Here is a 25,253-nt window from a genome sequence, read left to right as displayed (position 1 = left end):
TTAATCTGACTCTGGTGACCCAGGACCTGGATCATCCATGTCCTCCAATTTAAATCAGGGATAGCAGCAGTTTTGATGAGCAAAAACTACAGAGAGGACATTCTGTGGTTTTTTTGGCTTGTTTTGCTTCATGTGTGCTGGTGAAAGAAAACATTGCCTTTCAAATGCAGCATGGGAAATTATTGCAAGGAATGCTTGCTGCTGCTGACACCTGCGAGCAACCTCACAGAGATCCTGTGCAAGCTGGACACAGAACTGCTGGATTAATCCTTGTTTTTCTTTCCCTTTAGAGAGACCATCTTTTGTAAAGAGACCGAGCAATTTGGCGGTGACTGTGGATGACAGTGCGGAGTTTAAGTGTGAGGCAAGAGGTGACCCAGTCCCTACAGTGAGGTGGAGGAAAGATGATGGGGAGCTGCCAAAAGCAAGGTGCAGTGCTTGGAGTTACCCTTTCTGTGGCATCTGGCTTGGTACATGATGGGGCCATTGAGTGGTTGACAGCTAGCATTTCTTTGTCTTCAGTACAAAAGGCCTGATCCAGTGAAACATTTCTAATTAGCAGCGTGCTCTAGTTGAATTTACAATTTATGTTGAAACTTAAGAATGGCCTGTTTTCAAGTTTTTGTTGTGACAATACATGACAAATATAAAATAAACAAATTCAGCCAGTAATACCAGATACAGATTAATTCTTCACCTGAAGAGTCTTTTGTGATTACTGAAAGTTTTGGAGAATGCATAACAAATAGTAAAAGAGATTACAACTTCAAGAAGTATAAATTGGAATTGCAATGGATATAAAAAGTAGTCTGGTTATGTAGAAAGCTGCTTGGTTGTACATGTTTTTGTTACTAGGTTTCCAGTGAACTTATTTTTTTGTCGTTGCTGTTATTCAGGCCAAAAAGTAAAGCACCTTATTAAAAATAAATACATCCTGTGATGGATCAATATAGAGTTAGATTAAATATATATTTACGTCCTTTGAAATCCTAATTATCAGTTTAAAAAACTTCCAAGGGAGTGGATTGAAAGAAGAAACCCTTTAACAGTTGGCTTTGGCCAACAAATCCAGCTTCTTGATAATGTAGTCTATAGCTTTAATAAAAACTATCATTTTTAGGAGAAAAATGTACTTACCATAAATAGAAACACATGGACTACATTATACAAAAAAGAGAGAAAGGTGATGAAAGGAAAGCAATTGGTAAAAAGCCACATTGTTCTTTAGGAAAGGAAAAAAAAAATAAAAATAAAGGAATGAATTCTGATTTATCTTGACTTTCAAGCAATTCTGATCTTGTTGGGAACATTATTTTCTTTTAAACCATATTAATAAAATATTCAGATGGAGAGTAATAAATATTATTATATTTACTTGTTAAAAGAATTCTAACAATTCAGACATTCTCCATTAGAGCTTTGTGATTGTGTGCAAATAATATCAGAATAGGTTTTCAAATACTTGGATATATTTTGGTTTTAAAACTTCATTTTACATTATCAATTTATAAGTATCTATACTTTTTTTTTTCCCTTATGGGAAATACAAAAATAAGAATATTTGAGAGCAAATGCCCCATGTTTTTTACATTTTACAGAAATTGTAAAAAGTCCTGTTTTTCCTGCTCATTGTTAACTACTATGTCTGTTTAAAGATATGAAATCCGTGATGATCATACCTTGAAAATCAGGAAAGTTATGGCAGGAGACATGGGATCATACACTTGCGTTGCAGAAAATATGGTTGGAAAAGCTGAGGCATCAGCAACTTTAACAGTTCAAGGTAAGAATGTTTCTTTGCAAAGAATAAAGTTGAATAAAGTTGTACTAGAATAAAGTTGATTTTGTTTGTACTTCAACTCTAGAGATAAAAAAATGTGAAAATACAAATTTGGCTTGAGTTGTATTCTGAGGAAGTGGAAACACTTCACATGTAAGATTTTTTTAAGCAGTCTTTACAATACTGGGATGGGGAACTGAGTATGTTTTGAATTTCTGTTTTTCAAGTTCAGAATCAAGTCACTTGAAATCTTTGTATCTGAAACACAGAAAGCAGTCAGTGTTACTGGGCTGCATTGTTTTAATTCAAAAAGAAAGAGTTGCAAGTTCAAGTATCTGCCAAGTTTTTTCAATTAAATGTAGTAGAGAAGCAGTGAATGATAAATCTGTTTGTGTATCTTTTAATACACCAACCCAGACCACTGGAATTCCTGTTGCTTTTTCATTATAAAAGCGTATCATAGCACTACTGTTTCTTTGTAAGATAAAAATTCAGTGGAACTCGGTGAACTAATATGTATAAAAATCCTTCACTGCCTTTATATACACAATCCAGATGTTCACTGTTCAGATAATCCCTCTCTTCCTTTCCTGGCTAGCAGACAGGCAATGATGTCATCCTGATGCTTTTTTCTGGTCACTGATGGTCCTGTCCTTTTCTCTGTTCAGTGGGAATTAGTCATTATGGAGTTCTGGGGAAGTATAGGCTTAAAAGTATTTTATTTGGTAACAGACCTCTATTTTGACACATTTACTGTAACAGGAAAGGTCTTGTCCTTAAGCTGCTCTCCTTTTTCCACCAGAAACATTTGGTGTCCCTCTGTTAGCAAAGTATTGAATTCTTTTGTTGAAGCTCTCATAAAACCAAGAATTTTGAGATGTTCTGTTTTGTTCGTCACCATGATGTTTATACATCAAAACTCATACCTTATGTTTTTAAAATAACCAGCTCTCATGTTCAGTGTTGTAGAATAAAGGATAAACTTGTGAGCAGCAAGCACAGTTTATTCAAAGGGAAAAGACTGAATTATTTCTTAAATGGTGATTTGTTCTGAAGGTCACATCTTAAATCAACCGTCAATCCTGTAAAATGTTACTTTTAAGAAAATTTGCTTTAATGACCGGTTGAGCAGTTACATTTCTGGAAATTAAATCTTGGTAGCCCAAATCTTTCATAGTCCTATTCAAAATAATAAGCAAAAACATACTTGAAATCCCATTTAGCTTAACGGTGCAAATAGATATAAAATGGCTTGTGTAGATGTTAGAAATTGAGTGAGATCTTTCTGATAATAAACTGATATTTTTAAGGAACAAGATCATAGCTGAAGTCCTGATTCATCAAGATCCTAATTTTAAAGTGCTTGTATTACACAGTAGATATTTACATTGTGGCAGCTCTGCTCTGAGGATACTGGTATGGGATAATTTGTTTCCCAGTGAGAATGGATTACCTCCTGAGCCATTTGTCTGCACTAATGTGTTCATAGGAGGGATTGATGTGAGAAGCTGTAATGTGTAGGGACAATTTGTTGTTGGTAATGAAATAAATTATGATCAAAATCCATTTATTAGCGTATCCAAGAGACCAAGTTTTATGGGAGGGCAAAAAACACCCCCCTAGAAAATTCATTTTCCATTCAGATTTTTTCACATTTTTCCTTCTTTTTCTGCCTTCTCCTCTTTTTCCCTCCTCTCCTCTTCCCTTGTTAAAACATTTTTTTTTCCTTTAGGACCAGCTTTTTGACCATGTAGAAAAGTAGACTGATGTTACCAGCACTAAATTAAGATTGCTCTGACTGTTTGTGGACACACAGCTCTGAATTTTTTGGTTGGTTTGTCGCTTTTTTATGATTTTTATGGAGGTTTTTTTCTAGGCAATTTAAGGAATGCAACTGACAACTCTTTTCTGCACTTTTGGTTATTGTCACATGATCTATTGACTGTAGAGTTTAGTAAATGTGTGTTCTGCTGTGCCAAAGTGAGTTCTTTTTGTTGCCTATTTGTAAACAGAGGGCTGCATTGCCAGTCACAGCCTCAGACATTACAGCTGCCACTGTGCAGGCATGTTAAATTCAGCAATGTGCAAGGACAGGGTTTGGCATGGGTTTGAGCGGGTTAGGGTTATTTGTGGAGCTTTGGTTTGGGTTTTTTCCTCTTCGGTATCTCAGCAACAGGCTGTGGTGTTTCTGTGGCAGCCCCTGTGGCAGAGCAGGAATATGAGAGCTGTCAGTGGTGACCCCAGACGTGTGTCCGTGTCAGGAAAGGGACAGTCCCCGTCTGTCAAGTGTCTGCACAGCGGGGCTGTGGCAGGGAGTGAAACGTGGCACACAGCAGACAGGGCTGCAAGCAGTGCTCTTCAGGGCCTCAGGGCTGGCAGCACTGAGGATTTATCTTCTTCTCTACTCATCATTTCCACTCACACTGTGGCTGACCCGAGTGTGCTCTCTCCTGTGGAGGGTTATCTGGGGCACTGAAAGGTGGAGCGTGCAGCACCAGGGCAATTGAGATACGCAGCTGTCAGGGAGGTGTGGATGGGAGGTGGTGAACAGCTCTCCTGGGTCTCACGTGGAGCTGCCCTGGATCCCACAGGACCCTTTCCTCCTGCTCAGCCCTGCCCCTGCTCCATGCATGATGCATGCCCTGCAGGGCTCCCTGTTTTGGGAATGCTCTCGGGAATGCTGCACAGCCAGAGCCAGAGCGCTGCCTCTGAGCTGGGAGCTGGCCCAGGCCACGTCCCTGGACTAGGAACTGTCAGCTCAGATAGTTCAGCTCTCCCTCTCTCTGTGTAATAAACTGTTAACTGTAGAAAATACAAGAGAGGGGAGGGAATATCAGTTCCATTTTTATGTTCTTCCTGCTCATGGCACTGGCGTCACAGATGCTGGTTATTGGAATCACTGTTCTCTTCTGTACAGGCTCCTAACTTTGGGGATCATAAGTGTTTCCTACATACAGATGTTGTATTCTTACTGTGACTTCAGCCATATTCATAAACCAGATTTGGAGTTCTGTATTGACGTAGTGAAGTTTGAACTCTTCCTTTAGTTTTTTACTCCTGCAGTTTAGAAGCATTTCCATCCCTAAAACTGTCAAGTTATCTTATTGTCTCCTTGGAAAATTAAATAGTTAAGGAAATGTAATCCTGATGTTGTTTCCATATACCTAAAATTGGAGAGTTCGACCCTCTGTTTTCATTTTGCAGCAATGTGTACTGCATCTGTAAGGCATCCAGAGACATTGCTGCATACATGTGGAAGCATTTCATTCAGGAGATGATTAATTATTAAATAAATACCTCAGTCAATACATAATGCCAGGAAGCAGCCCAGAGTACAATACATTATATTTTGCCGACACATTATGTTTCACAAAGGGGCTGATCTACTTCAGAAAAGGAAAAAATGGCAAAAAAAAATGGCATCACTGGAACCAATGGACTTCTCTCTTGCTCTAGCACTAAGCAAGCTGGATATATTTATTGAATTTATACTGTATTATGTATTTGATTGATATGCAAGATGCATTTTGTGTTTTGTGTAGGTTTCCATTATGTGACTTGCTTAGTTTTATGCCACAAAGCAGGACTGTGGGAAATAAAATGTAACATATTTCATTACTACATTTATAATTGAAAACAATGTTGCTAAAACACATAAAATTACCAAAAATGCACACTTCAGAACTTCAGTACTAAAAGAGAATTAATTTTACCATTAATGCAAATGGAATTAGGGCATCTTCAGGAATCTGCAGATTCCACATTTTACTATGAAAATGCTCTCAAGCAAATCTACGAACCAAAGATTTTACATATTCTCACCTACTTCCATTTGCTTTGCTCCCATTTGCAGTACTCAGTTTGTCTTTTCTGACATCTACTTTTCCACTAAGTTTATAATTTCTGGTGAAGCGAGCTGTTCTCTCTGAAACACACAAGTGTAAGTTACGGTTCCAGTGGCAGCCCTGCTCTGCAGCTGGCCAGGAACCATCGCAGCAGTGACCGTGAAGATGAGACTCAGCAGGAGTTAGGAGCTGCAGCTCCAGTGGCTCAGCTGACTTCAGGACTTCACAAGAGTGACACCAACACTGGCTGGAGGTGGCTGTGGTCAGTCAGCAGCAGATTGCTAGTGAACAGGAATCTTTGAGTTCTTCTTAGTTCTCACTACCCAAGCAGTGGCTCTGGAGGAGTGTGCAATACTTGCTACAGGGCCCTGCCTAACCTGCACCTAAACCTGCTGCAGTGGTGACTGGGCTGTAAAATGTAAATTTTGGCATTCAAAAGCACTAAACTCATTTGGTGTTATCTGTTTGGCAGGAAAAAAGAAGAATTCCTATGGAAATTGTACCAGCCAGTTCATATTTTACAGTGGCATCTCTGATACCAAGCCTTTTTAGATTATGATGTCTTTAATTTTAAGGTTAACAGAGCTTGTCTGCAAGGTAGATAGAGAGCAGAACTTTTGATAAGTGACTCCTGGCTGTGATTTTGCTGCACAAATCAACTGACAAGGAATTTTAATCTGAAAAGGTGGCACAAGCCTCAGGTCTGGAATTTCTTCCTCCTCCTCTTTGTGCAAGGTAGCTTCAAGGCACACAGGTAAAAGACATCTATTTGATAAGGCTTCTGGAAAGGGCTGAGAATACCACCCGGAATATAAAGGAATGGGATTTGCTCTTTCATCTGTCTGATACCACATAAATGTTTCCACTGTGTCATGCTGCTGGTACACATTATAAGTTGGCTGTAAGTTTAACTGCATTAAGCATTAAAATAAGAAGGACAAAATTCAGAATTGTATGAGATTACAGAAATGCTGTTGACATACACAGCAATTATTATGCATTGTAGTGAACCCTTCACAGTCTCAGGGCTTTAAATTTCTCATTGGAATTTTAAAACTAGGATTTGGATTTAAGTCTGAACTTGTCTTCCTGTTCTCTCTTTAAATCAGTATTTCTTCTTTCGAAATAACTGATTTGATGCCATATTCTGCCTTCAGTCCCTTGAAAAAGGAAGGAAGAATAATGATTGTCCAACAAAATTCAGGATTTTTTTTAATTAGTAAACTTTTGGCAGGTTGAATGAAGGAGCCCATCACCTGTGATTTCTATTGCTTAAAGAGCCCATTTCCCCCTTAATGACTGCAGTAAACCCTGATGGCATGTCAGATTTCTATCAAGGATCTGAGGAGTTTGACTGCCACCAATTTCTGGTGAAAGAATAGAAATCTTAAAAGTTAATCAGCAGGAAATGAGAAAACTGTCTAAAAAAAAGATTAGAGCCCTGAAGGTTCTTGTCTTACTGATGCAAGTGATGAACACTAAGATTCCTGAAGCATTTCTAAAATATGGGTAAAAGAAGGAATTTGTAAGTATTTTAATAACTGTTTCCATGGTGTTTAAGTGCTAAATGGGTGTTGTCTTCTTTTGGTTTGGTCTGACTTTTTACATAGAACCTCACAACACTGACAACAGTATTTTACAGGAAAATAACAAATACCTTCTGAGATTCCTTCCTCCAGTTTGATGCTTTGAAACAAGGACTTGAGACAGATGTTTTTAAGCATTTAGAACAGGCATCCAAATAATTGAAGAAATGTTACTACAGAAATAAGTTGAAGCTAAAGGCTTTTTACTGCTGGAAGGGGTTTATTTACTGTATAGTTCTCAAAAATTTTAATCACTCGATGCAGAGAGTTGAAGCAAGGAGGTTTGTGTAGCATACTTCATCACTCAGTTAAAAAAAAAGTAGCAAAGAAAATCTGAAGGCTCTTTTCTAGTGCCTGAAATTTCCTAAGTCCCATGGCTGTGGAAAAAGCAATTGTTTTTGTTTCAGGTTTCACTGCTGCAGACTTACTGTGACTGCTGTTCTAAAGAAAACGTTTAAATAATTCATACTTTGGAATAGGCAAAGTAGAATTTTACCGCAAGTTGTTGAGTTTGAAGCTTTTTGGGTTTATGAATAAAACTAGCGTGCAAGGAATAATAATTTTAATTGGTTGTTTAGCAGAAAGTACTCCTGCTGTACGTTCATTCTGAAATAAACATTGGCTTTATTAAATTATGATAAACATCTGTAAAAAGGTAATACTTTATTTTTGCCTAGTTCATGCCCTGTGGGTAATACATGCAGTCCAGTCCTTGACTTTTGTTAGTTTACTTGCATCAGTAACCTCTGAACTGGTCTTAAGACAAAGAACTTAAAAATGCTGAATAACAGTGCATTCAAATGTTATTTTGATAAGCTGTTTTGAGTACCATTTGTTACTATGAACTGTGTTTTGTTTGAACACTAAAATGATTTGGTGCTAGGTGCTGAATAACTCAAGAACTGGTAATAAAGAATTTTGCCATCTTTATATGTGGACTTGATTGCACTGTAGGCTCAGTAACAGGATTTTCCAGTGTAAAGGAAAGAATTCCTTGTTCAGGCTGAACTGTTAAATATAAATTATCATTTTCTGCAGGAGTTATTTGTGTGCTCCTCTTGTCCCTATGACCATACACTAATTCCCAAAGTCTGGAGTGACTGTTTCTTTATCATTTTAAGTATGAAACAGGACAAAGAAATGAAAACAAAGCTGTCTTCCACCATCAAGGTCTGATGGCCCTTTCAGACTACCAGCAACTTTTGATAGCATTATCATCTTTTGACAGAGAACTGTATGAAAACCAGGCTAAGTCTCCCTGAATTTTTTCATTTTATTTTAATTTGGCAGATCATCCTTGTTTCCTAAAGCATCTTGTTCCCATTTCTGCCTCCATGACAGTAAAATCTCTTGGTACATGGTGGATAGTCCGGTTTGCATAGAATTCTTACACACTGGGGTTTTTTTTGCTACCTATAATTATTTTTTTTTTAAATATGTCACATTTAGCTTCCTTACTATTATTGAAAAGTAAGTTGGGGTGTTAGTGTAGACTTGGGTTGTCTCTATGTGGGGGGTATGGCATCCCCATGAGAAAAAATCCAGGTTTCTGTTGAAATAATACATTTCAGTTGAGACTGTTCCTCACCGAGTACTGCATGCCCAAATCAACATTTTTTAATGATCACAGGTTAGTGCACTGCAGAGATTTATTGTCCTTCCATTTTTAGTGTGTGTTGGTATCCGTTGATCATGGGCCTTGGCCACTTTTCACAAATTGCTTTAACTTGTTGTAAGAAGGTTGCTATGGATTTCAAGTTCTCCTTTCCAAGAAGTACTCTGTGCTATCATAAACAGCTGGGGAAAAAAGTCCCACTCAGTTTCCTCTTCAGCTCTACTATCTTCAACTATAAGTCAAAAAATGCAGTAGGAAGCTCCTAAGAATTCTTCAAATTATATCTATCTATCATAATCTTTTTGTACTTCTGCACAGTTTATTTAAAATTCGTCTTTTTTCACTCTTTTAAAAGGCTTTTGTATAAATATTTGTAGCCACGACTACTTAGACTGCAGCAGTGCCTAAAATTACATCAGTTAATTTGAAACACGGGGGAAGACAAGTCTCTGAAAAGAGAAGCCTGGGAAACAGGACTTCACAGTGAACCACATTACTCTAGTTTTTAAATAGATGGAATTAGACTCATAAGAGTGCTCTCTAAATTATGTTTGGTTTATAGTGTGGTTTAGGAGGATCCAGAGCAAGGAAGGGGAAATGTGGACTAGGAGAGGAACTTCTGGAAAATCTTAAATGCCCCTCTCTCCTTCTCTGTCTTCTACCCTCCATATTTCAGATTTTTCTCACCTTAAGGCAGTGACTACAGGATTTATACACATTTTAAACTGTGTGCTACGTATATTAACCTGAGAAGTGCTACCTTTAAGGCTGCATTGTAAAGCCTTTTTCCACATTTTTCATTTTTTAACATAGAAATCTTCATTGAATCCTGCAGGAGGACAGATTATGATCTATCTCAATTTTTTGCTAGTATGAGTTGCAAACATAGGGTCTGATATGAGTACATTTCACACACTGTTGTCGTCCCACAATTTTTTGCAGTGGGTTCCTCACACATATTGACAAACACTCACTCTTGTGTAGCCCTTTTCATCTTGATTTTTTAAAGGGAAAATTCCTTACCTTCTGAAAATCAGACATTAAAATAATATAGTTACATGACTGATACACAGCCGAAACAGAGTCAGATTTTACTGTCCAACCTCTTGAATCAGAGTTGAGGAAGGAAACACCTCTCAGCTTAACCTAAATCTCAGAATGGCCCAAAATCCATAGGGAATTATTGCCATTTGATTGCTCTTGAAATGAGAATGGCACCCAAGCAGGAGGTTTGGTTAATGCACAGATCTTCTGGTGTTCGTCAGCAGAGGGTGGAGTTTAAACCACCAAAGAAAGAAGCTTTGAGACATTTTAATGCCAATAAGGGAAACAACAAGCTCTCAAAACAAATTGCTTGTTGCTCCCACTGCAAAGCTGGGAGAAGGCACATTCCTGCTTGCTGCAGGATGGAGAATCACAGATTTTGGATCCATGGTGCTTGAGGCTCATATCTAAAATTGTTTCTGGAGTTGGTGATGTTGAGCTGTCACACTGCATGGGTAATGACATCCGTGTTTAGGGGTGTTCCAAAGCCTTACCCTGGCCTGTCTGTCACCCTGGTATGTGCAGCAGCTCCAGAAGCACGTACATTTCCAAGGCTTTGTCTGTCCTGTCAGCACCAAGGAGCGACACATGCCTTTTTTCCTGGTCAGACCACTTTCCCCTGCAGCACTCAGCTCTCCTGAGTGCACACAGGCGCCAGCCCTTTTCCTGTGGGTTTCCAGTCCAGAGGCACAGGCTAAATCCAGCCTGCCAGGCATGTGCCATGTGCTGAGGATGAGAGCATATATCCTGCCCTGCATGTTCAGAGGTAGTGTCAGGGTGCTGTGAGCACCAAGTTCCCAGACTGCAGCTGTCTGGAGGCTTCTGGAGGAAGTGCACAGTGACCAGTGCAGGTAGCAGTCCCTTGGTACCCTGAGAGTGGCCCTTTCTGTGAAGGGCATAAACTCCAGCCAGTCTGTTTCTGTGTTATGTGTCATAATAATACTAATGATAACAAAATCAGTAATAATAATGAAGAGAGAGAAAAAAATAAAATTCAAGTGAAAAAAGTGATGCACAGTACAATTGCTCACCACCTGCTGAAGGATGACCAGCTTCCCCCTGGACAGTGATCAGCAGCTCCCACCTGGTTATCACCAGTTTAAATACCTGCCATCATGTTCTATAGCATACAGCATCCCTTTGGCCAGTTCAGGTCACCTATCCCAGACGTGCTCCCTCCCAGCTTCTTGTATCCTTCCTCACTTGGCAGAGCATGAGAAGTCCTTGACTTGGGATAAAGCACTGCTCAGCAACAACCAAAACATCAGTGTGTTATCAACATTATTCTCACACTGAATCCAAAACTCAGCATTACATAAGCTACTAAGAAGAAAATTAACTTTATCCCAGCTGGAACCAGGGCAACCTGACCAGTTTTCAGTGTTCAGACAGGAGAGGGAATGTGAATCAATTGTGAACAAACAAAAAAAGTAAATACAAATTTAAAAAAAACCTACAAAATTCTTTGAAAGAGTGTTGAGGAAAGCAGCACCTAATTGATACTGAGATTTTGCCCATGTTAACTTCTGTCTGGGAACCTGAAACATTTTTATGGGTTTCGCTGATTCTAAAGGTGGTCTTAATATCAGAACTATTTTTCCAACTATCAAGTCACCTATTTCTTTCTAAATTTCATTCTTCACATTACAATTATAGAAAATAATTAATCTCTTTTTTTTCAAATCAGATTTTTGTCTTCTTAGATTTGGTGAATTTGAAGTTGTTGAAGTCACTTGTTCCTTTAACTTAAGAAGTGCCTATCTGACAAATCAACAGCAGTCTAAAACAGAATTTTTCCACTCATCATAAATACAATAAACCACAATCACTCCCTTGCTGGGGGCCTGGAGTTACAAGTCATCACTTTTGATTTGAGACATCAAAAATCTCATGTAAACATTTTACCTCAGCTCTGTGGCTGTGGCGTGCTTGGCGCCAGACTGTGAGACCTTTCCTCAGACGTTTGTGCTGCACTGTGTCAAACTTGGTGCTCTGGGACCGTGTACTGTGAAAACATTCATGGTGACTAAGGGTGGCCCAGGCTGGTCTCACATGAATGTGAACTTCAGCAGAAAATCCGGCAAAATGTGAATTGTGTGTATATGTATTTAGATCTCAAGAAGTGACAGCTGAAAACAGAGAGTCCAGGGAGGATGAAAAGTGATATACCCCAGTTCTTTTGTACTGTACCTGGTGTTATTTTCATGTATTTTTCACAGGCTGAAGCCAGGAGGCAGCTGAATGGCAGCATTTTTTATTTTTTTTTTTTTTTTTTTTTTCAGGACAAGAGATTCAGGCTTTTGTTTATTTCTCTGTAGAAAGTGATACTTCCCACAAATGACTGCAGAGAGATGTGCATATCAAGGATATTGAGAGTTTCAGATTGCTTTGATAAGAACAAATAGCCTACAAATCACCAGATAGGAAATGGAACATGGCACATTGTCTTAAACTATCTCCTTTAATAATAGTTTTTGCAAAACACCAACATAAATATCTGGTAGTCGTGTTGCAGGGAGGTATTCAATAGTCCTCATTCAGAGATTTGAACATAAAAAGTATTTGATTAGATTTCAGAGTTTAGCTGGATTAGAAATCAAACACATTTTTGAATAGAAGATGTTGGCAGCTTTTTGCAGAGTTTTTGTTTGGAATTGTTCAAGATTTCTTGTTCGTTTGTTTTTTAAGGCGTGAAAAGTCAGAGTTTGACCAGTTTGTAAAACATGATCAGACTTTTACATTTCCTCTGTATTGTGACTAGTACTCAAAGTTTCTGTACCGATGCATTTCAGATAGAGGTCATAAACTGTGGGTTTCTCACCTGTTTATTTCATACAAAGATGGCAAACAGCTAAATCTCAGCTCCCAGACAGATAACTCAGCAATCTCTGTGCTATCTCTGCTGCTAACTGCAGTTTCTCCCCTCTCACTCTCTAGTCTGGCTTGTTACCCAGCCAATTCCAATGGAAATTCCAGCTTCTCACTCCACTGTCTACTCCAGCACATCTCTGCACGTACTCCTGTCCCATCTCCAACCACTTCACTTCTACAGGCACATGGAATCTCTGATATACTTCACTTGAACTGGGATTAATGTATCACAAAATTACGTGAAAGGAATCCAAATTTCGTTGTGACTGCCATTTTCTAGATTAGTCATAATGACCAAGTATTTATACAGAAGCTAAAGTTGGAATATGAGCTTGATTGTTGTGTGTAAATATTGGCCTGAAAATTGGGATTATTTCATTTCTCTGGTGTAGAGATATATTTTCTTGCTTCTTTCATAAAAACCTCTATTAATGTCCAGCAGTCCTTGAAGGCATGAAGATTTTTTTTAAATAATCAAAAGTTAAACACACTAAGCTTCAATCAAAGGTACTCAACTTGTGCCAGTTAAATAACAGGATATCTTCTAAGCACCTGGAAGATACTTGTAAATAGTAATAGTGAGAACAATGCTTAATGAGTATTAAACAAGCTGCACAAAATACTCTTCAGTAGTTTAGTACTGCCTTGGATCTCAAGATCTCAAAAGCATCTTTTATATATTTTATATATTATTAGTATATATATTATTATATATTTATATATGCATGTATGTATAATATACATGGTTATGTATATATTTAAATATATATATATGTATACTATTAGTATGCATAAATTAAAATTTCTATAATTTTAGTCCTTTTGAGATAGATAATTACTACCAAGCTATCAAGAATGGCTTACTTGAAGCTTATAACTTGCCTAATGGCAGACTAAGAAATGGATGCAACACTGTAATATTTTATTCTGAATATGAGTAAACCAGTGAGTTCTAGAGAAACACTAGGTCAGCATTTGCATTCAGCTGTGTGAGGAGAGCTACAAAATGTGTCTTTTGAGATGCAGGCATTGCACACAGCATGTTGAGGTCTCATATAAGACCCCAGGGTGGGACAGATGCAGGCTCAACCCAGCAGTGCATGGAGCGAGCACAAGAGACAATGGATTTAAGTTGAAACAAGGCAGATTGGGGCTGGATATGAGAAGGCATTTCTTCACTGGCTGGACAGCCAAGCAGCAGAGTGGGCTGCCAGAGTCTGTGCACTGTTACTCCTTGAAATGTTTCAGGCCCTGACTGGATCAATCCCTGACTGACCCTGCAGCTGACCCTCTTGAGCAGGAGGTTGGAATGGAGACCTCCGAGGTCCAACCCGATTATCATGTGAACCTACAAAACTACATCTGTCAAATGTAATAGTTGCTCCATTAACATCTGGCAACTGTACTAGGCTGTAGTTTAAGTCCTAAAACTGCAAATTCCTACTCCTGTGAGTGGATTTAATGATACCAATAGTCCCAGTGAGGTTGATAGGATTGCTGGAAAGAGTAAGGCATTAAAAGATCACGTCACTAGACTGGAAACCACTTTTCTTTTGGTTTTTGTTCAGTGACTGGACACGTCTTCCCTGAAAAGCCTTGCATGTCAAGGAAATTATATGAAAGGCAAAAATATTATTCCTTTGGTAGTTGTGGTTTTACATGCTAACTTCCTGTCTTTACAAACAGGTTATTCCACCTAATTGCTATGTGAAAAGTCATGATTAACATAGGGAAAATTAATTTACTTTATAATTGAAAGTGGTGTCAAATAAAATGTGCTGTAATAGAGGAAAAACTATTTGCTTCTCAGTTTTAGTAACCTTAGATATCAACAGCCTGCAAATCAAACTAAGAATGTGGTCTTTGTTGTAGATGTTGCTATTATTGTTGTTCTTTTAAACCACATGATATCCCTCTGACAGAATTGTTCAAATTTTTCTATGAAACTTCACCCTTTGCCCTTTCCACAGATTTGCAACCAATGTGATGCCCTGTTTCTACAGGGATTTATTTTCATGTATCAGTATTCCTTCTGTTTTCACAGGTGGGCAAGAAAATATGTTTGCTTGACAGGGTTATTTTTGACCTACAGTAAGAAATGTCTAATAAAAAGAAAAGGGGAAATTGAGCACTTAGAAGTTAATTTAATTTGTAGAAATATAACTGAGCACCCGAATAAGGTTTCTATCTGTTAGGTGTTTTCCAGTGAGTTTTCAGTAGAGGACTTGAGCAGCTCTGCATTGCTACTGAGAAGGCTGAACTTTCCTCTTCTTGGCACTACTCAGCAAATTAAAGAATTTAGAGTTGCTTTCTCTGTGCACGAATTGCATTCCATTAAGTCTCTTATCAGGCCGTTTCATGTACAATGAGCTGTGTTTTGTGGAGAATAGTTTCTAATTCCAGAGCATGTCAGATTGTAATTGCAAGTTCAGTAAAGAGCTTTTCAGTTAAAAAGCAATGGTTACTGGGAAATACAGAGTAACACACCAACAAGAGTACCTGGGGGCTGAATCTTGGGGAAGAGCAGATTTCTCTCAGGAATTCGTGTGTAGCATTTCTTGGCTACTCCTCTTAGGAATTGTAGACTTACAGATAATCTGAGCAGAGTAATGGACACTGATTTTCTTTTTGAAAAATACCATTTAAAAAAGAGGGCTAATGCACATCCAGAATAATTCTTTAAAACTCAAACCTTTGGAAAATGGTCATTTAAACTTCCTCTCTTTGAGATCATTTCCTTAAAAAAAAAAATGTCTGTTAGAAAACTCAAATCTGGTTGATCTGGGTTTGGCATATGCAGTTGCACCTTCTTGTCTTCAACATGTTCCAAATTCCTGTATTCTATCTGATTCTCTTTCTGCTTCATTTTTGTAATACACCTGGAGTCTTCTGTATTTATTAGAAGAGGAGGCCAGGATTCCTCATGCCTAATGAATGTTGGCAAAGTGGATATTACTGGTTTCCTGCACGTGTTTATCAGAGGATGGTGAATTCAGTGTGCTTAGTTATTCTATATAAAACGTGCCCATGCTGAACAAGAGCTGGTTTACTCTCAACATAAAGTGATAAGACCAAAGTGTAGCATGCATTTAGATGATTATGTATTTTTTTGACCTTTACTGTAATTATCACTAATTGATTTTTTTTAATTATCTTATTTCCTTTTTTTTGGTCAGTATCTGTGTATACTTTCAAAATGCATTACTTCTGACTTTTTATTTTCAATCTATTCTTTCCATCATTGATATGAGGTTGGAATACTTCCTAACATGCCTTTCTTTTATAAGCAAAGTCACCTTACCAGGATCTGAGCCATTTCAAAATTTATGAAAATTTTGAGCTATGGGTGAAGGATAATTTAATATTTGATAATTTACCACTGATCATTTCTCTTGAAAAATCTGACATTTTGCAGTAAATGTTTGATTTTGAATACTTTAATGAAATTCAGGTTTGGGGGACAAAGAAAAGGGTTAAGAATCTTTTTAAACTAGTTTTAATTGTGGTTTACTTTGCATTTACTTATTACATTTAAGAGTGAGCCTTATGACCTTGACACAGCAATCCTATACTTCAGAGATTTGTGTGTGGCCTAAATGCCTTAGCATATCAGTAATTTTTTAATAAATTTTCTTATTTAATAGATACTAGCTTCAGAAAAATATGTTCCATTTGTAAATGTTTGGATGCTTTAGAAATGTAAATGTTTTATGCTTTAGATGCTGTAAATGTTATTGTTCCATTTCAGCAATGTTGCAGATTGATATTTACTGGACTCTCTAATTTATTTTTACCATAGAAAGATCTTAATGAAGATAAATAATGGTAATATGAAAAAAAAATAATTTTAGTCAAGGTACACATCAGTTCATTAGAAAGTCTTTGAGCAGAACCCAGACTGCCTGGCCAGCATTTCAGTCTGTTACCCATTTTCCTCTACCACCTACTTTCAGTATTTGATAGAGACTGCTGCTTAAAAATCAAAATATAAAAACATTGTTCATTATAAACCTATTTTTCATATATCAGAATACGAGTTTGCTTTCTAAGGTCCTTACCAAGGATCCATTTTTGAATTTTTTTTTTTTTAATTTTGCTTTATTCTTTGCTTTGTTTCATGTCTGTTCAATTTTATTTATTCCATGTTTTCTTTTTGTTTTGTTTTTGTTTTTAGTTGTGTCTGGTAAGTTGAAATTTTATTGGCCATCTTCTAGTCATCGTATCACTGTGACGGGAACTTCTCCTCCCCTTTCCATCCACCCCCTTCCATGTCCTCCAACCACTCAGCTCCCATCTTTCACTTGTTATTGGCAAGACACCTCGAACAGAATAAATTCCGCATGAAGTGTGGGTAACTTAATGGCAAAGAGAAAGGTAATGGGTTGCAAATTTTCTGTTTTTATATGATGTATCAAAGCCAAAGCCTGATGTCTCCTCTCTTCAGTAACTGCATGGATTGAACTTCAAAGTGTGCTAAAAAAATCTTGTTTGATTAAAAGGTTACAAGGATAAAAGTTGTTCTTTTCTTACCGGTATTTATTATTTTGGCATCTTTTGCAGTCTCATCCTTATGTACCACATGTATGTTACCCAAGGTGTGAAATCAAAATGATGCTAAAAAAAAGACAGTGAAAAAGTTCCCAGTTAACATAGAATGAAATTTAATAATAATTTCACTTAACCCAGTTTAATTCTTCTAACATTGAAGCTACTAAGTTTTTTTATTATTTACTTTAATGTCTATAGATTTAGAATAATACACATATGGGCAATATGCATAGATTTTAAGAGTAGTATCCATACAAAATATGTATTTAGAATAATACTTAGAGGGAGATGTACCCATCTATATTTTATAAATTCTACCATGGCTGCCTATAGGACTTAATTCCCCCTTCCTTTTTGTGTTAAGTAGTCCCTGAATGGTCATCTTGAGGTACTATAATCACAACCATCAGCTATTTCTCCAGTGGTCAGAACCATTTTAATCTCTTTGTAGTTGTACCTGTCCCTGAGATTGATGAAATCTGAAACCTCATAAATCCTCTGCACCAGCACAGGGTTTAGAAACCCTCAGTTCCATATTGTGTGGCATTGTGTCACAGGCTAGTGCAGAACCAGCCGAGCCCTAAATTTAACTGTATGCTAAATTTATTCTTGTTACTAGAATCTAGCAGCATAACAAAGGTGCTTCACCCTCATCTCCATTTTCCCTGCCATGCCTCACAACCCTGTGGCAAATCCCCAGCCAGTTCTCCCTCCCTTCCAAATGGAACGTGTTGTCATGTCAGAGTCTTCCCACATCTTCTTCCAAGGTGCTGGCTGAACGTTTCAGAGCTAAATGTTTTGAAGTCTGCTAATTGCAGTAGGTCAGTCTTAGCTTTGCCTTGCATAGTTTCTCATCTGAGGAAATGCTAGGAAAGGTAACATTTGCATCTAAATATAGACAATAATGTAACGCTTCAAAAATTCCTCTCAAAGCAGGAGGGGTGTAGGAAGAATATATTCTGATATGAGCTCACCAGGGAGCAGACACAAGGCATGGGGAACAGATAACTGCAAGAATTGGCCCACAGGAACACTGAAAGCAATTGTTTGGGGTTTTTTTAAATTTTATTGAATTTATTCTAGATAAAGCCACTACTATTTGTTTATAAAACACATCTTTGCATTATATATTTTACACTGTTTTAAAAGGAAAATCTGGTGAAAACATCAATGTTCACAAGGGAAAAAAAGGAAACAAATATCAAAATTATTTGATTTCTCAAAGTCAGATACAAAACATCCCTTTTATTCTCAATCCAAAGTAGAGGAAGAGCATAATTAGTTTTAGGCAGATGAACAGAAAGAATTGGAAATTAATAAATAAATGGGCTTTGATTTAATGCACATTTCTCAAGAAGCAGAAGTTAACAGCCTGTAGAACATGCTAGATTTTTTTCTGTGCTAACATCACCAAGGTATCTAATGCCATCTATGCTGGGTTTTTTGGGGTTTTTTTTAATGTGACTGACACAATTTTTTGACATTCTACTTACTATTGGATGAAGGGGTTGTTGAAGTCAGTATAAATCAAACAATGTTGGCAGTATTTATAATGTTAGGCTGAGCAGATGTTTCAAATTTGCCTTCATTTGCATATATATTTTGTTTGAACATGCTCTTGCGTATGTAAATGAGGAAGACATTTAGCTCTGCTGTTCCTTTAAATTCATTCCTTCTCAGTGTGTTTGAACTGGAGATTTTAAGTGGTTATAATTTGAAAGGTATTTCTTGAGCTTTTTACTTCAACTTTTTTTGAGATCACAATTACATCAAAAGTTTCTTATATAAGCACTTAAGGGCTTTTGCTTTCCTAAGTCAGAGATGATGACTTTTGTGTGTGTAAGCCTGAATTCATAGTTACTCAGAAGTGTGTCTTGCAGCCCTTAACAAAGTGTGACCTCTGGGCCAGTAGTCCCTCAAATATTTCTACATTCTGGCTTGCAGCCCTAGTCCTCCTTTAAAACCAAATTGTAGCAGATTTGTTTGTATTGGTGACTGTTGCTCTGCAAGTTGTCTCATCAAGCTGGTGGGACTTATTTCCTTATACACTGGGCCAGCACTAAAAGTACATGTTGCACAGTCAGAGTTTTAATTGGGAGGTCCAGACACAGAAAAGATGATCTGAGTGATGTTGAAGCTGTGGCTGTTAAAGACTGATGTGTCTTTGTGCTGCCTTTCCTTATTAAAGAAATTTAACTGCTCTGGTTTATACCATTAAAACACAGGAGGCAAATTGTTCTTTCAAATCAGCTGTTGGCAGTGTGATTTATTTATTTTTGGTGTTTTCCTTTCAGAGCCTCCACAGTTTGTTGTGAAGCCTCGAGACCAGGTAGCTGCACTGGGAAGAACAGTGACTTTCCAGTGTGAAGCAACTGGAAACCCTCAGCCAGCCATCTTCTGGCGGAGAGAAGGGAGTCAGGTGAAACAGCCTTTCTGTCCTCCTTCCTGGCAGCTCCTTCAAGAACTGATTTCACATCAGAGAAAAATATTTAAATATTGTTTTAAAGATGTGGAAAACAGGCTTAGAGTGTGGAAGTGCTGGATGTTTATTCTTTACTTCTAAGGCATGTGTGTGCTAAGTGATGTCAGTCTTACTAGAACAGATCTGTGTTTTGCTGTCTCCTGTTTTCTCCATGAATGTAAAAAAAAAACCAAAACTGTGAATCAACTAGAAACACTCCATGTTTTACTGCTCTGATAATCTAGTTCACCTAACAGGGAGAACTTTTAGGAGATGGAGACTTATGCTGAAATTTGGTCAAATCCCTCAATCACTCCCAGATTTTCAAAAAGTTTGGCTCTGGGTTTATGGTGCAGCTGTTAGTTTGCCATGTGGTTTTGAGTTTCTGGCAAGCTGAACTGTTTGCTGCATTGATCTGCATCACTACATGGGCAGGACTCTAGTTCTGGGCTGAGGAGAACTACTTTCCCACTCCATCAGTCGACTGACAGACCATACCTGAATAGGTCACCTTTTCTCCCAAGTTCCTTATTTGAATGGGAGGGAAAATTATTTTCATCTTCTTTGTAAAGGATCTTGAAAGCCAGTGGGTGAAACACAATATAGCTCAGCAAGAGAATTGCAGTTTTCTTTCAGAGTCATCTTTTGAAGGAGGGATGTGACACAAAGTATTCTTTATTGGAAGGAAAGAAGGAATATGGGATTCTGGTTTTCCTGTGAATGAAGGAATGAATGGTGCAAGAGTATATGACAGGGTTCTTTGTGTTACAAAACAATAGGGCAGAGAAATTGAGAACAGTTGGAGATGGGCATCTTTACTCCATTTGCAACATTTCTGTCTGAATACCTAAGTATAACTAGACTGCTGACCAAGTTTAGATGATAAACTTCAGTGGTGTGTATATATATAGCAGTACTTAGTGCTTTTTATTTGTTTGTTTGTTTGTTTTCCACATGTTGTCTAGTGCACCTTTTTTTTCTTTTTTGCTCATTTTTGACTCTGCTGAGTGGTGAACACTTGTGATGATTGAGAGAAATGAAAGAGGAGGCCAACAAATAGTGTTTGCTAATACTGGAGAATATTGTGTCCCATTTCTTTGGACAATTTTTGGAAATGCAAAATATAGTTAGCCAAGAAAAAGAGATAAATATACCCTCTGTGATCCTTAAGTATTCTTACTCACAGGTTGTTCAGTCAGAGGTAGAAATTCAACCTCCAACTGATTATTGGTAAATACTATGTACTTCAGAACCAAACTATCTAAATAGGCATAGGATGTAGCTCAGTATTACAAGACTTTTCATAAAACACAGACATTCTATTCAGAGAGACCTACAGAGCATCTCTTTTAAAAAAACTGCTCCAGTCTAGGAAGGCAAATGTTAAAATACAGATAAGTAAACCACCATCTGCATTTAAATGAAAGCAAACAAATGCCCTGGAGCAAGTTCTAAAAAGGAACATTAAAGCAAATTACTGAGGTTCACCACAGTTGCTTGCACCACTTCAGTGTCTGTACATTTCACATCTTCACTAGACTCTGTTAAACTTGGTGCAAAGTCCAGTGTTGGTCCTGGAGAGTGTTAGAGCAATCCCAAAAGTCTGAAGTCTTGCACAATTCTGTAGGTGCATATCTGCACCTATTTTGTCACTAAAAAAATCCTACAGGTGCTACTTGCATTGTGGTGTAGACATGCTTAAGGCATGAAGAGCAGAATGTTTTCTGCATAATATCAAAAGATTAATTTGTTTAGCTATTTTATAGTTATGCTTATAGATGTTTGAATTTATTTAACCTATTTTTCCCCACTTTCTTTCCTGTACATCTTTCAGAATCTGCTTTTCTCATACCAGCCCCCTCAGTCATCCAGCCGATTTTCAGTCTCTCAGACAGGAGATCTCACCATCACCAATGTCCAGAGATCTGATGTTGGGTACTACATCTGCCAGACTTTAAATGTTGCAGGAAGTATCATAACAAAAGCCTACTTGGAAGTTACAGATGGTAATCATAGATTCATTTCATCATTTCCAAGTTTTTTATTTTTATTTGAAGACAGCAGTGTGGTGATGTGACACTACTTTGAAATCTGTTTTGCATAAATGTGGATTGCATGTTTCTTTGAACATAAAAATCCTGTTTTGGCCATCTCTGTTAGGGGCTTACAATTCTGGATGATGTGTAACTATATTTCCATTTTGTATTTGGCAAGTATATTCAGTGTATGGACTTTAGTCAGATCTGTTAATTTTTATCTGACTTTTTTAGCCACTGGATTCAATTTACTTTCAGGTTGCTTGCTGTCTGGTTCTTTATCCCTTTTATTGTGTGGCCATTTGCTTAGCACTTCCATTCACCTGTTTTTTTCCTGTTTCTTAATATTGTGTTTTAGCAAGAAAAAAAAATTATCAACCTGTATGGAGATGAGCAGAATAACACAGAGATTATACATCTGTTTTTAGGAGTAAGGAAAAAACACAAGATGAAAAAGCTACAGGGAGCATTACAAGCAGTAATGCATGCTGGTGTGAGGCCGGTTTGCCAATTATCAGAAATACTTCTTATTTTTAGCAGCAGAGATACACAGGGAAACTACTAATGTTAGCATTTACAGAGGAAAAGAGGAAATTTGAGCAGAGGGAAGCTGTTGTCTGAGAAGAGATTCCATAAAATAGCCATTTGTCCCATAGAAAACATAGAAATAATAACCATGTACTAAAATATGCAGTGAACCTGTAGGATAAAATTGTTTATTTATCTCCCCCTCCACCTGGATTGACATAGATGGAATAGGACTAACTCCCTTCTGGTTCCTCACAAACTGTAAGCCACATTTCCTAATCCTTTTTTTTTTCTTTTTTTCATGGGGGAGAAGGCCATGGCAGGGTAAGAAATAGATTTAAAACAGTTTTCTGCTAATGAACTTAGAAGTAATCAGTTTTAAATGTATTTTCTTTACTATATTCTCCAGATTGATCTGATGGGTAGATTTTTTTTATAATGTTTCAGGACACTTTTTGGTATTTTTACAAAAATTAAGGCAGAATATGCTGAATATTTGTAAAGGTATTAGAATACCTTTATGAATGGTTTTCCTAAAGGTAGGAGTTGCCATCAATTTCAGTGGACTTAAATCAGCCATGAACTTCAGTGTCATTAGATTTCTCCTGTAAAGCACAGATCAGTCATCTCCGTACCTTTGCCAACTGCAAAGTTCTTTACAAACTTGTCAAATGCAAATTATAAGTGGGCTTATTCTGTCTGTCTCTGCTGAGAAAGATTGTGACAGCCTTAAAGTGTGTAGCAACAGGTTGGGACAAGAGCTAAAGGATTAAAAATGCAATTGAAAACAGAATGTCATTTGAACATGCAAATGAAATCATGGGAGTTGGAATTTAGCCAAAAAAAACAGTGCTAACATCCTGTCTGTTGTTATGAAAAGTAATTTAGAAATATCTGATGTTCACAAATGATCAGAACTTCAGGTTTATATTTCAGCCACAAAACCAGTTTTTAAGTTACATGAGCCCCATGCCACCGCTGAACAGATTTATGACATTTAAAATTATGGCTATTTTCAGATCATCAATCCATGTCATCTTGGATGGTACAGGTAAAGTAGATCCCTGAAACCCAGAAGGAAAACTTTGACCTCTTTTTTGGATAATGGAAGACTACCATTATTTTTTCTGTGAATATTGAGACTGGTTTATATTTTCCTGTACACTATAATTAAATAACCCATCAATAGCACTTAATTTTCATTGTGTGAAAGATGCATTAAAATTAACATAGAAATGGGATTATGGGATTTTCTTTGTGGCTCTGAAGTCATCATAAAAGTCAGAAACTACTGGAAAAAGACTTCATAGAAGAAATCTTCCCAAAATTATTCTGTCATTTGTGTTTTCTTTACCCTACTTCTGGGCATCTCACGAATAGGACACAGCACCAAGATGAGTTGGTGGCACATAAAAATTTGCGAGGTTATCCCCTGATTGCCTGCCTCCTTTTTGTCTGTCTTTAAGTGCTGGATGTATGAGCTGTGTTACACAGGCCTGGCAGTGGTAAAAGATGGGAAAGGTGAAATCTTGTGTCTTGCCAAAGAATCTGGGAAGTCCTTTCTTTTTCCATTATCACTTCATAAAGACATTGGACTTGGAGAATGCCTGGAGGATAGCAGTGTGAAATATGCAATACTTCCTCTGTTCTGAAAATACTGCGTTGTGTATCATTTTAATCATCCATAGCTGTGCATCACTGCAGTGCACCCTGCCCTGAATAATGCATGCCTCCAACTTTAATTACTTGTTTAATTATTTTTAGTTTGTTTCAAAGCCTCAAGCAACTGCTGTTGCTTAGATGATTAAAAAATTGCTTCCAGTTGCAGAAATGTCTTTCCTGTTGTTTCTCCTGGCAGTGATTGCAGACCGGCCTCCCCCTGTCATTCGGCAGGGTCCTGTCAATCAGACTGTGGCTGTAGATGGTACTTTAGTACTGAACTGTGTGGCCACAGGCACATTAATGCCCACTATCCTCTGGAAAAAGGATGGGATCCTCATTTCCACCCAAGACTCTCGCATCAAGCAGCTGGAGACAGGAGCACTGCAGATTAGATATGCCAAGGTAGCCTGAGCTGGCAAATGGGTTTTCTTGTTTTGTTTCATTTTGTGCTTTCAACCTCCAGGCATTTTTGATGTAGTAGACTCTGTGTTTAGAATTTATGAAAGGTTACATCAATTTACTAAAATATTTGATACTTCATGTTTTCAGATAATACATTCTTTATGGTTAACACCTGCCCAGGGCACATTATTTCAGATTTCATAATGAAAAATGCTGTAAAGAGGTATTAATTAACAGAATTATTTGGTACTTAAAGCATGAAGGGGAATATATTTCAGTAAGACAAATCACGACATTATTTGGGCTTTAGCACTGATAGATTAAAATGATCTAGTTAATTCAAATGTTTATAAAGAAGACCTTTGTTTAGCATATTCAGTAATAGAGCCATGTACACAGCTTTTTTTCAGAAGAGGTTTTAGTGTTTAAACATGTTTACTCATCAGTGTAACATAGCTTAAAATGGTTAACCACCTGTCAAATACCTGGCTTCCTCAGGGAGTTATAGTACCTGGCCAGTATTGCTGTTGGTCATGCATTGCACACTTTATAATGTTCTAAAATGTGAAGTTGTAGCATACCGGATATTCTCTACTATCTTTTCTGTGGTTTGAAATGGAGCAATTTCTTTTTAGATTAGGCTGAATACATCACTTTGTCATGTTCCCTAGAGTTGCCCTGCTGCCAATTACAAGTTAGACTGGCTTAGAGCTTGAATCCCTGATTTTTGATCACTTCCTTTCAGTTCATCTGCTGAGGCTGGGACCTGAGGAGGATAGCATTTCTTTTTTGGGGAAAAAAAAAAGATACACTTTTGAAATGTGATTAAGTCACATATGGACAAATAATCCAACATTCAGAACTGGATGAGGATA

General features: G+C 37.4%; 1 protein-coding gene across 22 annotated transcripts in view; it reads left to right on the top strand.

Moving 5' to 3' along the window:
- Window positions 1-25,253, top strand: part of ROBO1 (roundabout guidance receptor 1) — a 686,064-nt gene that overhangs the window by 605,470 nt on the left and 55,341 nt on the right. For all 22 annotated transcript variants that reach the window (XM_086883538.1, XM_086883540.1, XM_086883541.1 and 19 more), the window contains 5 exons: window positions 291-429; window positions 1,656-1,783; window positions 19,584-19,708; window positions 21,585-21,756; window positions 24,173-24,378. In XM_086883538.1, the coding sequence (XP_086739664.1) occupies window positions 291-429; window positions 1,656-1,783; window positions 19,584-19,708; window positions 21,585-21,756; window positions 24,173-24,378 (770 nt within the window). The remainder of the gene's footprint in view (window positions 1-290; window positions 430-1,655; window positions 1,784-19,583; window positions 19,709-21,584; window positions 21,757-24,172; window positions 24,379-25,253) is intronic.

Source organism: Cyanistes caeruleus, chromosome 3 (genome assembly GCF_971803275.1).
Source record: "Cyanistes caeruleus chromosome 3, bCyaCae1.hap1.1, whole genome shotgun sequence".
Classification (NCBI taxonomy): Eukaryota; Metazoa; Chordata; class Aves; order Passeriformes; family Paridae; genus Cyanistes; species Cyanistes caeruleus.
Note: the sequence above shows the minus strand (reverse complement) of the source record. Positions and strands in the feature narration are given on the sequence as shown.